The sequence below is a fragment of the Athene noctua genome, chromosome 4 (genome assembly GCF_965140245.1).
Source record: "Athene noctua chromosome 4, bAthNoc1.hap1.1, whole genome shotgun sequence".
Taxonomy (NCBI): domain Eukaryota; kingdom Metazoa; phylum Chordata; class Aves; order Strigiformes; family Strigidae; genus Athene; species Athene noctua.
This window is the reverse complement of record NC_134040.1, coordinates 26,253,726-26,271,796: the sequence shown is the minus strand read 5'-3', so window position 1 is coordinate 26,271,796 and position 18,071 is coordinate 26,253,726. Positions and strand designations below refer to the sequence as shown.

The 18,071-nt window shown below is 38.5% G+C and overlaps 1 protein-coding gene across 2 annotated transcripts in view; it reads left to right on the top strand.

Annotated features, from left to right (window-relative positions):
• Window positions 1–296: 296 nt before the first annotated feature.
• The window catches only part of RFC1 (replication factor C subunit 1), a 42,432-nt gene continuing 24,657 nt past the window's right edge, over window positions 297–18,071 (top strand). Inside the window, exons 1-4 of one of the 2 annotated variants that reach the window (XM_074904671.1) lie at window positions 297–420; window positions 7,297–7,425; window positions 9,145–9,220; window positions 11,622–11,741. In XM_074904671.1, the coding sequence (XP_074760772.1) occupies window positions 418–420; window positions 7,297–7,425; window positions 9,145–9,220; window positions 11,622–11,741 (328 nt within the window). In that variant the 5' untranslated portion in view covers window positions 297–417. The remainder of the gene's footprint in view (window positions 421–7,296; window positions 7,426–9,144; window positions 9,221–11,621; window positions 11,742–18,071) is intronic. The other variant, XM_074904672.1, reaches the window with a different exon arrangement.

Below are 18,071 nucleotides of genomic sequence, written 5' to 3'. Positions count from 1 at the left end.
CCCTTCTGACGCGCGCCGCCATACCCATTCCCTTCACTCAGCGGCCGGGACCCGCGGGAGCTGCCCCGGCTTCCCGCCGAGGTTCAGCGGAGCGGTTAAAAGCGGTTACACCCCTGCGGCGCCCCGCGGCAACGGCACCAGCACCAGCCCTTGACGCCTGCACGGAAAGCAGGAAACGTGGGGAAAAAAAGGAAAAGGCTGGCTGGGCAGGAGGGGCGGCCAGAAGCCCCGGGGGAGGCCCCGCCCGCCCCACCGGCCGCTGGGCCCCACGGGCGGGGTTCCAACGGCCGCCGCCCCGCCCGTCGCGGCTGTGACGGCAGCGCTGCGCGCCGGGCCGCGGGAGTTGGCGCGAAGGCGGGGGGCGGGAGGCATGGAGCCGGAGGGGACCCGCTAGCGAGAGAAACCGCCGCTGGCAGCATGGTGAGCGCGCCGCACCGGGGGCCGCCCCTTCCCCCGCCGCAGTTCTCCCCCGAGTGCGGGAGGGAAGGGAGCGCCGCGCAGTGTCCCGGCGGCGGGGCCGGGTGGGCGCCTTCCCCGGCGCCTGGCTGCTGCCCCGCGGCCTCTGGAGCCCGGCCTGGGCCGGGCCGGGCCGAGCCGAGCGGAGCCGGCGTCCTCTTCCCCCGAGGGCGGCCGCTGTGCTGTGGCGGAGCGGCGGCGGCCTGCCCGGGCGGCGGCGGCTGCTGCGAGGCTGCGGAGGAGAGAGAGGCCGCGCCGCCGGGCGTGCTCGCGCGCTTCCCGCCGCTCCCGCCCTGAGGGGCCGAGGCCCCGCTCCCCACGCGTGCCGGGGCAGGAAACCCCCGGCCGCGGAGGTGCCCGCGGTTGGGCCCTCGCCCCGAGGGGGACAGATCTGAGCCTCTCCAGCTTCTCCCCTCCCCGAAACCGGGTGGTGAATTAGGCGCCGAGCGTGGGCTTGGCCGGGGGGCAAAGGCGGGCGGGCTAACTTCTCTCTAAACGCGGTCTGGCGAAGTTTTAACTCTTCCTTTAATTTCACTAAGAGGCTACACGAGGGTGTTTCTGCTGCAGAATTGGACGGTGTGCATTATTTGCAGAAAAACAAGTAGGAAAAAAAACAACTAAGAAGTACAGAAGTAGACATTTATTTATGAAGGATGCAACTATCAGTAGGTTATAAAGAGTTTGTAAATATAAATACATATGTGTTGTGTTTGTGCCTTCCAAAGTGCTGCTCACTTACGCAGCCATTATAAGAGAGTATCCCCTCTTCGTCTCTGGCTCAGGCAAATTTTCTTCTAATCCGATGGAGTCTCTCTGCAGATGGCTTAACTATAAATGCCATTCAAAGCCAATTGGGTTCAGCTTTGGTTTTGGACTCTCCATATAGTTTAACCTTATTTATGTCTTACACTTGATGCTCAGCAATGATGGACAATACAATCTGAGTCTTTCACAGTACTGACAGAGGTCTGCCAGCACTAAGAATCCTGAAACTACTAAACTGTGATACTTTCATAGTTTGTTAGGGGTGGCTGATGACTTTAAATTTATGTATGAGGACAAGCCTGCTTCTCCTGTTCACCTGCCATCACCTCTTTAGAAAACCGATCTTACTGGAAGACTTGCTTCCTTCTTTCCTACCTCCCTAGGACAAAGGTTTTTTTCCTTCTGTGTCATCTTCTGAATGTCACATATCTTGCAGTGTCTGATGCTTTCCTAGAAGGGATGGAGACAACCACTGCTTTGAGTTGCCTCAGCCCATTCCCTTTTCAATGCTGAAGCCACCACTGCTGCAGCTGTGGAGATAGAGGCAAAAATACAGTGATGCTGGTAACTGTGTAGCCTGTTCTGTGTGTCAGTGACAGCACAAGTATACTGGAATTTAATGTCATACCCTTGCAAACAGACTTTGTTTCATCTAGTGCCAAGCATAGGTAGCCCCTGTTGGGTTGGTTCTGCAGCATCTTCTCAGCTGTACTGAACTGTGTGTAGAGTTACACAATGAGCTGATTTGCCTCAGAAGGGATTTATTTTTTTATCCAGATTAGTGGCTTGACCCAGTTCCCAAGCAGAGAGCTATACTGGTATAACTGAGGGAATGAATGACTGGGAGTAGGGGCTACTTGAGTTGCTTCTAGCTGAGCGAGACAGTCATATGGCCGGAGCTGTAATATCAGCTGATGTGTACTTGGAACTGTGATACTGCTTGAAAAATACTGTATAGTAACTGTGCTGCAGTTACCACTATTAGTAAACATTAATTAAGGATAGTTATCCAAGCAAGGATAATTGAATTCATTGAGGTGATACTATACATTTGATTTCAGTTAGTGCAATTTTTCTTTGACACAGAAGATGTCAGAGCTGATGTTTGCACAAAACTTGCACTGAAAGAGACAGACTGCAAATAAATACGATTCTTTTGATGCAAGGCCCTCATACGCTTCAGAATACCTGAAATAAGGTGCATTACTTTCAATTGCAGTCATTGAGCTAGGGTGGTGAAATTCAGTTTTCTATCTTGTATTTTGAGGTGCAAACTGAATTATATGATGATTTGGGAAACAATTTGCTTTACACTAGTTGTCTAAAACCACTGCCTATTATGGTTAGGTTGAGATGGTTCTATCATCAAATGTTGAAGTAGTTGCTCTTTGGTTTAGGGTGCTTTTGAAATGCAGAAAAAAACCATATGGAGTGTTTCTGATTTTTATAACTGACTTTTGAGCTGTGTATTTACTGAAGTCTTAAAAGTCAGTCACCCTGACAAACTCTGAAGAACCAGTCTGTACTACCTAACAAATAGGTTTCGGTTTCTATTTGTGTTATTCTCGTCAGTAAAACAGATACAAATCTTTCAAGAGAAAACTTGCAATTTGACACGATTAATTGCTATCATTTTCTATTGTTGCATAAGATGGAGGATTTGAAGCAGTAGTCAAAACTGGTAAGAACAAGATGGCACAGCCATTACTGAGATCATAATGATTACTAAGATAGCTTAGCAGGAACCCGTGCACCTGAACATAGTTTTTTAGGCTGTTCAGATGCTATGCATCAGTAACACACACACATACACACCTGGTTTAGCGGGAGTGATCAGAAATTCTTACTTATTTCCACCTCTTACTTAAGTGGAACTGCTCAAAGTTACATATCTTGTTGCTGCTGCTGATGCATCTGTGGGGAGCCACACTAATATAGCCTCTTTAATTTTAACCTTCTGGGCAAGGGGACCACCTGGGATAGCCATGCTGGTGAGTGTATCTCCAGGATACGCAAGGCTGATGACACCTGTGGTTTTTGGGGAAATGTCCTGGAAGCAAATTTGCCAGTTACATTGGTACACACCTTTCCTCATTTGAAAGAGCTCAGATAAAAGCTTAAACATCTGCAGTTTTTTCACCTGGTGAACTCATATATATGCGTGGCATTCCATCTCAATGAGATGGTCAGTCAGAGTATGTTAAATAGATGAACCCTAAACGGAGGCAAGTGATCCTATCTGGGATCTACGCTTATATAATACTCTATAAATAGTTTTCAAACTTGTCAGATGGGAATCAGTCTGATAGATACTTATATTGCTTTATTTCTGCAATTAGATATTAAGGATTTATCTGACATCTCTTAAGAAATGGCCAAAAAATCTGTTGCTCTTGGATAAAAGCTTCAGTGAAAGATAACTTCATTGTTGTGCTGTGGCATACTTTTCTCCCAAGCAATTCTGAATTCACCATCTGTTATAGTCCAGCAGTGGCTAACAAGGTTACTTTTTCCTCCAAAGAGCAGGATAGCTGAAGAAGATTGGAGGATTTATAACTCTGAAGAAGACTGTACACAGATGTCAATCTTCCTTTGTAGCTTAGGGCTGTGTAGTTTAGTCACAGAAGTAGATGGTCACAGTGGGAAATTAAAATTTACTACCCTAATACAAACTTTTATTCAGAAGCCTCTAGTGGCTTATGTGCTTTAATATTCACAGTATTTTCTGAAAAACTTCTTAACACAAGCATATAACAAAGAAAAGGAAAAATCTGCCATTTCTTGCGTACTGAAGTGCAGTTTGCATCATGAGAATAGAAGGAGTTGTGTTAACAGAGGGAGGCAATTCTGGAATATGCAGTTGCTGTACCACCACAGTATTTTCAAAGAAAAACTGCTGTTTGTATGGATGGTGTTTTCTTGATGAATGGATAGAAGATGCTGCTTTGAATAAAAAAAAGTTTATTCTCATTTGAACACTAATTAACGACTACCTGCATTATAAAAGCAGTAGCAGTTGACTGTCACCCATTTATTTTAGGTGTTTATGAGGTGATTTGGGGGAAAATAACTTGTAAAGTTGACCCTGATTAGATACTATTTTTTTAAAGTTTGAAGTGGCAGTTTAGGTCTTCTTTATAGCATGCTAAACATATCAGGGCTTATAGCTGTGGCATTCATTTTGTGAATTAAAGGTATTGACAAAGACCTAACTCGATATCTCATGAGAACTGATGAGGCAGAAAATAGTATTTTGCATGTTATAGTTTGGGCCTTAGCAGTTCAGGAACTGTGATATTAAAGTAGTGGAAGAAGCTGGGGCAGACAGGTCAATTTAATATATTTTCTTTACTAGGTCTGCATTTCATAAGCCAAGATAAGATGGTATTTCCTTGTATTGGTCCATTTAAAAAAAATTAATATTGCATGTGGTGTTTGCAGGGCAGTTCACTTACTAGTTAACAGTTTTTAGTTACAATACTAGAATGGTGTTACTATTGATCTAAAATAAATTATTCTCCAAATATTTTAAACCTAAAAGGAACAACTGTAAAAAATGAAAACAAAACTTTGAAGTCACTTTATTTTGCAGTGTTGTAGTTAAGTATTTAAATCATGTTACTACCTAAAAGATCTGAGACTTGTAATCAATTTTCCTGTTGCCTATGTTACCTACCTTAAGTCAAAAGAAATCTGTAATAATGATTGAATTTACTTCACTTTTTAAATAGATGCTTTCTTCAAACTTGCTAGCTAGAAGTATGGGTAGGCAAAATTTCAGAGCTTATATAGTACTACATTTATATTGTAGGAGTACATGTATGTGGTGGGTTGATGCTGATTAGGTGCCAGATGCCCACTAAAAGCTCTCCTCAGCTTAACGGGGGAGAGAAAGTATAGCGCAAAGCTTGTGAGTTAAGGACAGGGTGAGATCATTCCCCAATTACCATCATAGGCAAAACAGACTCGACTTGGGGAAAAATAATTTATGACCAATCAAATCAGAGTAGGGTAATGCGAAATAAAAACTAAGTCTTAAAACACCTTCTCCCCACCCCTCCCTTCTTCCTGGGCTTAACTTTACTCCTGATTTTCTCTACCTCCTCCTGCCGAGCGGTGCAGTGGAACAGGGAATGGGGCTTGTGGTCAGTTCCTCACATGTCTCTGCCGCTCCTTCCTCCTCAGGGGCAGGAATTCTCAAACTCTATCCCTGCCCCAGCGTGGGGTGCCTCCCACCGGAGACAGTCCTCCACGAATTTTCTTTGACACGAGTCCTTCCCATGGGCTGCAGTTCTTCCCAAACTGTTCCACCACGTGTCATTTCCACAGGGTGCAGTCCTTCACGCACAGGCTGCTCCAGCGTGGGTCCCCCACAGGGTCACAAGTCCTGCCAGCAAACCTGCTCCAGCGTGGGCTCCTCTCTCCGTGGGGCCACAGGTCCTCCCAGGAGCCTGCTCCAGCGTGGGCTCGGTCTCCTTTGGGCATCCCCCTGCTCCGGCGTGGTGTCCTCCCCGGGCTGCAGGTGGAGATCTGCTCCCCTGTTAACCCCCGCGGGCTGCAGGGCACAGCTGCCTCACCATGGGCTGCACCGCGGGCTGCAGGGGAACCTCTGCTCTGCGAGAGAGAGAGGGAGCACCTCCTCCCCTCCTTCACCGACCTTGGTGTCTGCTGAGTTGTTTCTCTCGCATATTCTCACTCATTTCTGGCTGCAATTACATGGTTTTTTTCCCCCTTTTCTTAAATGTGTTATCACAGAGCTGCTACCACCGTCGCTGATGGGCTTGGCCTTCACCAGCAGCGGGTCCATCCTGGAGCTGGCTGGCATCGGCTCTATCGGACACTGGGGAAGGTTCTAGCAGCTTCTCTCAGAAAACACCTCTGTAGCACCCCCCCCCCCCCCCCCAACCTTGCCAATCAAACCCAATACAATGTAAAATAGGAGTGTGTCCCATATTTTGTGTATGCTTTCAAATTGCATATTCCATTGATATGACACCCTTTAGGCTCACATAACCCAATTTCAAACCACCAGGGAACTGACTGGTAGGAGAAAAGGACCCTGAAACACTTTTTATCAGACTTTTATGGAGATTTCTTAAGGATTTTCTACTTCATTTGTAGTTCCCTATAATAATCAAAAACTACCCAGATGAATGATGATGTGGAATAGCTATCAGCTGGGTAGCATGCAGTCCTGAGGCACACCCATTACCTGCTATATATTTAGGTCATAGGAGGCACGCTCTTTCTTTAAAATGGCTGCTACCCCTGGCGGTAAGTGATTATCAACCAGGTACATGTTTTCTCAATTTCTTTTTAATAAAACCGAAACATTAGCTTTTTTCAACAGAAATCGGATTTGGTTTTGTGTATACAATAGTACTTTTTAAAAATTGAAGTTTCAGTTGCTGATTTTATGTATTTAGAAAGCTTTTTATGCTTGTACTGTGGTCAGATACTAAAATAAGGTTATGAAATAGACTTTTGGAGCTCTTTGTATTAAGTTGTTTCTCTTTGTTTAAACTTTAATCTGTTTCTTGCTGGCTTAATTTTTAGTGAGATGAGAGTTCCTGTCCTGAGTTTATAAGGTGGAGGATGCATTATGTCCCACAACTTGACTGCTTTCTAGCTCTTGGTCTTTTTTGTTAGACACTACTTCATACCCGAGTCGATAATTTTAACTACAGAAATACTTTGGGCTAGGTTTACGATGATTAATTGGGAAAAAAAAAAATTATACATCTGTTTTAAGTAACTGTATTTCATTGCTAATGGAAATTTGTTTTGCAGTGTGTATTGGTGAAGGTGTCTAGCTAAGGGAAAAATAAACTTTTTCCATGATTCAAAGACAAGAGAAAGGTGGTGCAGTGTGTGAGCAGCTATGTTTAACTATCTGGTCTTTGTTTCCTTAATTGTAAACAAATTTCAAGATCAATAAATACTATAATACAGCTGTTGAGGAAGTAATTTAGGTGCGTTGCTGTTTTGTAGTCTGGAACTTAGTTAAAAACTCATTTAAAAAGAGTTTTAAAATTGATGTTAAAAAAATTATAAATCTGTTTTCCTTTTTACTAGGATATCCGGAAATTCTTTGATGTTGTTCCTCCTGGAAAGCGACAAGAATGTGAGAGGGTGAAAACAAATGAAAAAATTAAAAATGGTGAAGGACCTTCAAGTGGGAAGAAAAGGGGAAAGGAGACTAAGGTTAGTTTTGCTTTTCTTATTTGTGAAGTGCTTGGTTTTTCTTTTTTTTGTTTGTATCTCTAGCATTTTTTAAAGTTGTAGTAGTTGTCATATACTCAAAAGCCAGACTCTATGTTAGTTGTTTTTATAGGCATGGGAGGAAACTACCACTTAATACTAACTTCTAGCAGCAAAACTTTGTAGGTGGTGAAGAAAATTGCTGATTTTAAAAATATTCGGGTTGTAGGGCAAAGGGGAGGTAGGTAGAAGGTGTTATGGTTAGGTGTAAATGTAAGAACAATCTGATGTATTTTAAGTTGTTTTAGCTGTAGCCCAGAGTGTTCTAAGTAGCTCTACTTATTTAATTTTTAATTTAATTAAGATTGAGGTTTAGGTACAGTAGATGGAGACACATCATAAGAATGATGTGCTTCCAAGTAATGTAAAAGTCTGTGGTATAGGTGCCCTCTGACCAGTTTTTAAACCAGGTGTTTTCTAAACATCTGTGGGAGAAACATTAACACTGCCTTTCTGGGACAGGGTCACTTCTGTAAACCTGTTGCAAAGACCAAATTCTGTAAAATGACAGCTTAAAATTAGATTGGATTGTTACTTTTCATGTTAATCATCTGAACTGGTATAAAAAAAGGAAGGAATGGCTAAAGAGGGCTTTAAAATCACTTTGTGGGTTTCTAAAAGGATGTAATGTTTAATGTGAAGCATCAAAATCAAGATGTAAAATATTACTTTAAAAAATGTTTTGGCTGTATAATTTGTTTCAATGTGAAAATAAAGGATCATTCAGTGGAGCTGAAAGACAGCAGCTACGTGATCTATTATTTTTGGTAATTTTCCAATTATATCAAGAGTTTAATAGGTTTCAGATTAGAACTGAATGTGGATTATAAAATGTGTAGTTACATTTAGCTGAAATTATATCTTTAGAAGCATTTACAGCTGTGCATGACTACAAAAAAAGCATAGTTTGTAGTTTGGTAGGCCCAGGAAACTTCCTACCTGTGCAGCTTGTGATTTTTCTGAATAACTGAAACTTGTCTATGTCTTTAAACAAAAAAATCAAAAACAATTCCTTGACACAGTTTAATACCAGCTGCTGCTAGATAGAAAACATTTGTTGACTGTGACCATTACTACAATCTCTTAGGTAGTTGCACTGCTTAACAGGTGAGAGGGAAAGCTGCAAGCAACTGGGACACTGAATAGGAAATCAGTCTAGCTTCAACTGTTGCATACGCTTTTTTTATTTTTTCAGTTGGCTATATTTTAGTCTGAAATTGTGCTGAATTCTGGTGTTTACAGCAAAGCCATATCCATAATGGGACCAAAAGTGAAAGCTGAATTCCATACAAATGACTTACAGGCCTGCACCACCTTGATTTCTGGTGGGACCATGCAGTTTCTTTTTTGGATTAAAAGTTGGAAGTACTTGAAAATCTGTTTGATTTACTTTAATCCACATTAAATTTGAATATTTATTCTCAACATAATCATCTGTGGTTTGCTTGGAGCACATTTAGCTTTACTGCTGCAGTTTCTTCCTTATTTCCTCTGTCCTGCACCTTTCCCCCTCCTGCTTGTGAGTTAGCTTAAGACTGTTCATAAATACAATACTGGAAAATAAATAATTTCTGTTACAATTTGGTTGAAATTCATCTATTTGAATGTGTAACTGAGTAAAAGCTTGAAGAACTGGTTGAACTAATGGGCTGTTACTCTTAGGTGAGTAATTCACCCAGTGAAGATGATTCCAAACCAAAGCGGACAAACAAGAAAAAAAGAGTAATCTACGATTCAGGTAGTGTTCACAGTTGTTTCTGATTGCTCCTTTTTGTCTTTTGCATTAGCATTCAAGGTCAATTAGGTAAATAGTATACCTGGAAGAAGGCTGTGGTTGGTTGTTTTTTTTAGTAAATGCAATTAAAAACATTTTTTGCGGTAGTTATCTGGATAGCTGTATTTGAGTGCAGCGTGTGCCATGCGTGTAATATACAGTGCAAAGTAACTTTTAACAAAATATCTGTTAAAAAACCCAACCAACCAAAAAACAAACCCACAAAAAAAAACCCACAAAAAAAAGGTTCAGATACTAAATTCTATCAAAATTCCAGAACTTTTTTTTTGTTATGAAGACATATATAAATTGTGGGGAGTTTTAGGTTTCCTATTCTCTTAAGGATAAGTAACATCCTACGATGGGTACAGGAAGCTGTTTATATGCTATAATTCCACATTTCTGTGCATTGCATGAATATAGGAGATTGTTTTAAAAGGCTAACTTGTGTTTGTATATGTGTCTTTCACTTAAAAAAATCTTGTAAATGTTCATCCCATAGTTTTAAATTAACAGTATGGAACACACAGAATATAATTTAAAGCACTGCTATTACATTCTAAAATTCTTCTTTGGAATATTATAAAAAAGGAAATTCCTTTTATAGCACTTATATCTTAAAAAAACCCCAAACAACAGAAAGCACATCCCCCCTCAAACAAAAACAAACTGTGAACACTTGCTTGTCAAGTTAGCTTAATTTAAAGACTTGAAATTTCTAGTTTAATCTTTTTGAGCTATGTCATTTAATCCCTCTCTGATTGGGTTCTGAATCTTGAATATTTGTTGTGAATCTGTAGAAAAGATTGAAGGAGTTTTTACCATTTTTGACTCCTACTGAAGACTTCAGCTTGAATTTTTAGAAGCAATCTTCTTAACAATAGCAGCTTGCTTGTCTCAGAAGAAAAATGATCCCAAACATTCATCAGAATAGTGGTTTTACATATAAAAATGTGTTCATATCTCCAGATAAACTGTCCTGTAAACAGTCCTGTTTAGCAGTGAAGAATAGCAGTAGAAATATTTTTGCATTAAAAGATACAGTACAAAAGTAATATATTAACTGCTACATTTGAAGTGCTGATACTGTCTGGAGATTTTGCAAATCCTAGCCCATTGGTAGTAGAAGAGCAAAAGACAAATAGTAGTACTCTTAAGTTCTTGACTTGAAGATGGAAAAGTATGTGTGGGTTTTTTTTTTTTAAATAATTACAATATATATTAGTGTTTATCGCTGAAAAAGTCACTGAAGGGTAGTCCTCTGTTACACCTGCTAGTGATCTTTGCTTCTTCAGTTTGTCTTGCTTGCTTATTTGGATGTCAGGATTCATAATCCTGGTATCTTGACAATTTTTGGGATATAGAGAACAGTTGGTGAGGTGAATAGCAGTCTGCAAGTTCTGAAAAATCAAGAGTACTACCTCAGTGATCTGTTTTAGCCTGTTGTTAGCTTTTGGAGTAGGTGATGTGGAATACACCAGCATACAGTATCAAATTAATCAGGCTAATGAATCTATGTTGAAAGTTTGTTGTGGTGGGTTTTTTCACAGAATCACAGAATCATCAAGGTTGGAAAAGACCTTGAAGATCACCTAGCCCAACCATTAACCTAACACTGACAATTCCCAACTACACCAGATCCCTCAGCGCTATGTCTATCCAACTCTTAAACACCTCCAGGGATGGGGACTCCACCACCTCCCTGAGCAGCCCATTCCAATGCCTAACAACCCCTTCTGTAAAGAAATGCTTCCTAATATCCAGTCTAAACCTTCCCTGGTACAACTTGAGGCCATTCCCTCTTGTCCTATTGCTTGTTACTTGGTTAAAGAGACTCATCCCCAGCTCTCTGCAGCCTCCTTTCAGGGAGTTGTAGAGGGCAGTGATGTCTCTCCCCTCGGCCTCCTTTTCTCCAGACTAAACAACCCCAGTTCTCTTAGCTGCTTTTTGTGGGCTTTTTTATTTGGTTGGTGGTTTGTTTTGTTTTTTTTTTTTTTTTAGTAATCTGATGTCCTACTCTTGACAGTTGCATTCCTTTTCAGAAAGGTTTTTATACAGGCATAGTCTGTATAAAACAGGCTATGCCTGTATATAAAAAAAGTAACAATATTTCTTGTTATGTAAACAAAAAACTCTCTAGACTGAGTTCTACTGAATTTTCATTTAGTCATGTATGTGCTGGAATAAATGATGGCTAGGCTATTAGCTGATGGAGAAAAATGAAGCTGTGCTCTGATCTTCCATATGTTATCTTTTTCTCAGTTCAATATATATGAATCCCCATTAACTAATGGTAGGTGATCTATTACTTAAAGCCTGTATGTATGTGGAGGAAATACACATTTGTGTTGTGGTTAAAATACAGATTCAGAAGAGGAGATGCAGTCAGTGAAAAAATCCAAGCAGCCATCTGAGAAAAAAGCAGCTCCTTCAAAACTTCATAAAGTTCTAAAGCAGGATCCTGTTGTTTATATTTCAGAGACAGGTAATGGAAAAAATATATCATTATATGTTCAGTTGTAGTGGGATGGATCATGTTACAAACGGGATGCATTGTTTGACTTATACACTCTTAAATATGACCATAAAACTTAATTAAGGAAGACAAATTATGTTCTCCTTAAACAAGCTAACCAGAAGTACTTTAGAAGTTTAGCCTCAAGTATTGTAAAGTCAGGAGCTGGGTAGAACTGAGGTGATGTTGGGTAGGAGTTTAGGTTTAGATGGGCATATGATTTCATAAGCTAACACTTCGCTGTTGAAGGGTATTCCTTAGATTTGGGGGAAGGATTTAAGTAAAGGAAGTATTTTTAATATAGTTAAACTGTTCACTAACAGTCACTTTGTGAAGTGACTGTTGGTTACCATAAATAGGTTTGAAAACTGGATTTTTACTTGGTATATGACTTTCCTTGTCTTTAATCTCTGCCTAGTATGTTGAGTGACTGCAAAAGTTCTTGTTTTTTTTTCTTTACTTCCTTATCAGCACAAACAATTGTTTTGGAAAAAACCCATTATTTGTCTATTAGACTTTTAAGGAAGAACTGGAATTGGAGAAAAAAAATCGTAACAAAAACTTGCATTATACCTTATATAGACCATACTATACCATACTTCTCAGTCTTGGATTTCAGCTTTCTGAGTTCTGGAGCTATTTTTGCTCTTGGGGAAAGGAGTGAGTATAATTAAGCATTCTTGATCATTGTCAGGTCTCCTGTAGCCTTCTGAAAAAAAATTGTGATAGTGATTAGCTGCTAAGTTCTTAGCAGAGGGTTGGTTTTTTTTTTTTTTTTAGATTTCGATTTCCTTAGAAGCTATATAGTTAAACTAAAAACAGAATCTTAAACTCAAGCCATGAGTACCATTCACCTGAACAGATAAGGGTAAATTCTGATTGAAGTCGTATGTGTTAATTTTTCATTGTTTGCATGCTTGTTCTTCCTTAGTACTGCTTTCAGAGTTGCTTTTTATGGGATTCTTGACCTTGGTGCTCTCAAGAGGAGTTTGATTGTAAGTTTACAGGGCAGATGTTCATCTGCTGTTATGGAAGTTTCATCCTGCAGAATTCTCATTAAATATGTTTCCTTCCCAGCTTCAAAACAGAAGACTGATCGTGATTTTCTGCTGTGTCTGTCTGTCTGTCTTCTCTTCCCCTCCCTGTTCTTAATTCTATCATAAAGCAGTTTTGTTTCCAGTTACTTAATTCATATTGTGTATTTTCCTCTACTAAATTTGAGATGTTATGGAAAAGTTTCAGTGGCATTAGCTACTACAGTTTGACAGGTGAACATCAGTTTATGTGGACTCAGTCTTATTTGTGAATCAAGCATCCTTAAAGCTATGCTACCAGTATAGGGCAAAATACTCAGGTTTTGTGAATCCTGTAAAAATGCGTCGTGAATGAAAATGAGCAGATCTTCCAATATTATCTTAATGTTTCAGTACTTCTTTAAGGTGGACTTTTAACACTTCTAGCATCTGAGAATAGTTGGCTAGCATGTATGCATGTGCATTTTTTATGTAGAGTTGTGTAGGGGTTTTAATACATTTGAAATACATGTGCGTGCTTGCAACTTCAGGGCTGCTTTTACTACTGGTTGGTTGTTCTCTTATTCCATTTTTATTAAGAGGTCTGCTAGTGGCACTTAAGTAAAGATTAAGACTATATGTGGGCTGAAAGAATTCGGTTATTAAGATTCTGATGATATGATGGATTTGATTCCTGTCTTACTGAATGACATATATTGGAAACATCTATGTCTCTGTTAATTTGGTAAATTAGAAGCTTTTTGAAAGGTCTGTTGTTCAGAGCTGATAGCTTCCCAACTTAGATATTTTGTCATGTTAGGTTCATTCTTTTCTGATTTTCTTTTAAAACATAAAGGTCTCTTTCTACACTGCATCTATTGTAATATCACACTGATCTGTTATAACGCAGATAAATTTAGGTATTTGATACCAGATACTGGTTACCATACACTGAGCAACTGTGCAACAGAAGCTGTAGAATTTCCTGAGAATTGCAACACTAGGACACATCTTGGTCACAAAGGTATTTCTTATAGTTTGTGATGCATCTCTCTGTACTTACTATAACTTAGGCTTGAAGTGAGAAAGTCTTATGCTTTTTGTCAGTTGCTGCTGTGGTTAGATGTACTTAAACTACATCTGGTCTGAGCTCAGCTGAGGCAGTAACTATCTGGTCTTCTGTATTTGTCTCCTGGAGTTCTTTACTAGTACACACAAGGTTGACTTAATGGTCTATGACTAAAACAATGCCTTTATAACCTTGAGACTTAACACTTGAATTTTGTTTATATTTAATCAGTATAAATTGTTTCTTCAGCTTAATGATCTGTCAAGCTGAGTGTATTTTAATGATATTGATACAGATCATGGCTTGAGATAAACATGTTTTACAAGAATAAAAATATAAAAATAGTAGATAGAAAACATCCTGATGAAATTTGTAGGCATTTGTCCTTTTTTTATTTTTAGTGTTATGCAGCTGACAACTTAAGAATACCCTTGTTGGACTTGGTCAAAAGTCAGAATCTTATTCTCAAGGGTTCTGTCTCTGGCAATGTATTTGAAAGAGCCTACTGGCATCAGGTAGTCAGTAGAAGCTTGGTATTTAATTGCCTCAACCTATTTTTCAATATAATTTGAAACTTTCTTTTGTTTCTTAAATTTCTTTTCAGCTCTTCTATATAACTATGTGGGAAACAGCTTGTGTGAAAAACATTGGGGGAGTTAATTTTTTAGTTTGTGTAAGAGTGAATTGATTATTGTGTTGCTTTGTTTCTTATTAACTTGTGAAGTGGCCTTTTTTAAAAAAGGAAAAAAAAAGAATAGTTGCTCTTTATAATTCTATCAAATACTTTGTTATTATTGAAACAAATTTAATTTAAATAAGTATTTAGTTTACTGATGGCCAAAGATAAAGTGAAGTTATTCTAGCAGGTAATAAGGGAAAGAGCCTTCTTTTGCTGATAGAACAGTCTTAGTGGATTGGGAAAAAGTCCAAATGTTTGTTGTACTCATTAAAATAACACTTTCACTGTTTAATGAAGTATGGAATCTTGAGCTTTGTTTGTAGAAAATGACCTGTTATTATGTGTTGAACCTTATGTGGTTTCATCACAGGTGGTTATTCGGCAGGAACTGTGACTTCACTTTTAGTGAATAACTAGTCTTTCATATACATCATCTAGAGGTAATTATGCATGTGTAGCAATTGCCTTCGTCTCTTGCATATTGCAAAGATTAGTAGAGAATATGTAGTTGAACCTTAAGGGCGTTTGACTTGAAATGTACTTGAGTAATGAGAGTATAGATTCTGGCAGAAATTCTATGGAGAAGCAGGAACTGGTGTTGCAGAGGACAATGTAAAAGGTATTTAGGAGCAATCCCTATTAAAATTAATTTGGTTTGGGAATACCAACAGTACAACTGCAAGGGTCATGTAATGGTAAATGTACTATTGTCCTCAAACTCCTAAGAGGAGTGTTCTATAAACACAGTAAATGTATGACAGTATTTGGCTGCTTTGATTTGCAGTTGCCTCCCTGAACAGGGGAGTAAATGGCAACCAGAGGCGTGGATGAAGTAAAATTGAGGTGGTCTTCTTTTCATTTCTCTGCAGAATCTAGGGTAATAGCAATGTGGTAACTTTGAATAAAAATTTAGTAGGATCATTTATCAGAAGACAGAGTAATTAGGATTGCTTTGTCAGCCTGTATTTCAAACATGGCAGGACATGAATTAAATTCACTACGGTTTAATCTCTGTAACAATTGCTGTTACATTTGAAAATTTTAGTAAGGGGCATGTTGTGCTGATTTTTACAAGCACATTGTCATCTTTTGCTACTTTTTGGACGTGTGTTAGAAGATGTTCTGGTCAAGCAGTTGGTTAGCTGTAGTATTGCGCTGTTCACTTGATATGTTTGGATTGCAAAATTATTGTTGTAATTGTCAATTTATTTTGAGGAAACTTTCTGGAAATATAATTTTCATATGTACTTCATGCTTGTTCCTTCTTTGAAAAATGGCTTCTGTGTGAAAGTTATTTATTCTGTCGACTCAGTATTTTAAAGCCCAAACTACTTTTTAATCTGTTTAGAAAAGGAAACTGTTTTTCCCAAGTGGAAATGTTTTTGTGTGGTGTTTTTTGTTTTTTAAATAGAATTGTCAGTGTTTGGGTTTTCAATGTGTATTGATTTTAGTGGGAAATATAATGGCATAAAATACCACTTTTTATAAAAATAAAAACTTCAGGCATGTAGCAAACTGGACATGTGAGCTGCATTGGCAGCTCTATGTGCTGTTACTCTACATTATAGTCTAAGATGAAATGAATAATTCTGCCATTTAATTTGGATGCTGGAGCTAATGCTTTTTAATCCTTTTCTTCCCCTGGAAAGCAGTATGAAGTAAAGTCTCCTTTTTTTGATAGCAGAATGCAGAAGTTACCTTGGATAAGTGTAGTAAATCTATTTTAAATTAAGGAACTGAGATGGTATCCTTCATCCAGTGTTAATCTGATTGCCTCATAGTTCTGTGGAGATACCTGTTCTTGTAAACATTATGTTCTTCTATGACTGTAACAAGCACCTTTATTGGGTTTTCTTTCTCTTTAGTGTTTCAGTTGAATTTTTGCACATGCCTAACAGTAAAATGAAAAAAAATTAATGTCCTTCTTGCTGTGAGCTAGCAGTGAATTGCACATATGCAGGCTGTTTTTTTTTCTTTTATTACAGAAATACAGAGAAGTATGCACATGTTTTAAATATATTAAGTACCGTGGGTGTTTACATTTTGCATTTCATGGAATTGAATTGTATTTCTTCAGTGTGGCGTGTCTAATCTTTGTGCATCTATGTTATTTTTCCAACTGAGTTCTATTTTTCTCAGACTGATACTTTTGTTCTTTACGCCATCAGTGTGGTGAAACACAAGAGGTATGTTTTGCTGGGTATTTATGTGTGCATAAGCACAAGGTGACGTTAATAGTCATGACACGGCAGGTAGTAGAGGGAAGTAGAAACTGACATCTCAAAAGGAGAGCATTTAGAATAGTACCATGGAAATCACAGTGTAGGGAACAAAGTTTTCCTTTTCAATCAGTTAATGTCTTTTTTCATTTCTATCTCCAGCATGACTTGTGAACCTAGTTGAAAATTAGGTAGATTAAAATCTAGTTAAACATTAAAAAATTAATGTTTTTAGTCCTGTAAGTGCAAATGAATTGTATTTTTCTGTGCTGTATGTCCTACATAAGGCAGCACATTTTTAAGGTAGGACCTAAGATCGTAACACAGAGGTGGTAATGTTTGGAGTAAAACTTTATAAAAATACTGACCAATGAAGGTTATTCCTGTTTACAAAATCACTATGCCATTGAAAAAAAGCAATGCATTGTTCTTTACTGTATCAGTAATTCATATACTGTTATCGTAGGCAGTATGGATACAAGTAGTATGGATACAAGTAAATTCTTTGCAGGTAGCCTTGGTGGTTTTTTTTTAATGCCAGTTATGGTTCAGAGTTCACATTAATATATTGGGGTTTTTTTAAATGGTATAGGTATTATGTGGTGCACCTATAATGTTAAAACTTCTTAATTTTTCATTACTTAGATTTTTAAGATGTAGGAAATATTTTTTCCTCCAGATTTTTTTCATGTTTTAAATTATTTTAATGAAGCATGTGAAAATTTTTGCACTTAAGTATATACAATGTTTTTTTTAAAAAATATTGAAAAGTTCTTGCAGTTCACATTGCTGTGGAGAGGTTCTCAATTTAATTTTTTTCAATACTTGCACAAATGACCTTTGCTTAGAAATATCATAAACTTAACCATTCAATATATTGCATTTCAATGCTAAAATTGGGCAGGTGAAGTTCCCTCGTTCCCACTTCCCTGTATGAATTTTCTGTTACTGTAATTCTTAATTTCTATTTATTTATAAATGACTTGCTTAATCTGCTGGATTAGTTTAAAATATAAAAGAGGATTTTTTTTTTTTTTTTTTTTTGCTAGGCTGGTGCATTTTGCCTGAAACAGAACACTGTCCTGAGTGGCTCAGTAAGTTGAGCTGCCTGAACTGCAGCTGGAACAAATGAACACATTTATATTTGGATTTTTTTTCAAGTTATTTTTTTCCCATTTTCTAATGATTCATTTGGCTTTACTGAATGTTCCTATCACACAGTAAACCTTAGGCAACTAAACTAGAATACGAAGTTTCATTGTATGATGAGGATTCAGATCTGCTTTTGTGAAATGATAAGGCTGCTATTATTGAGGAAGT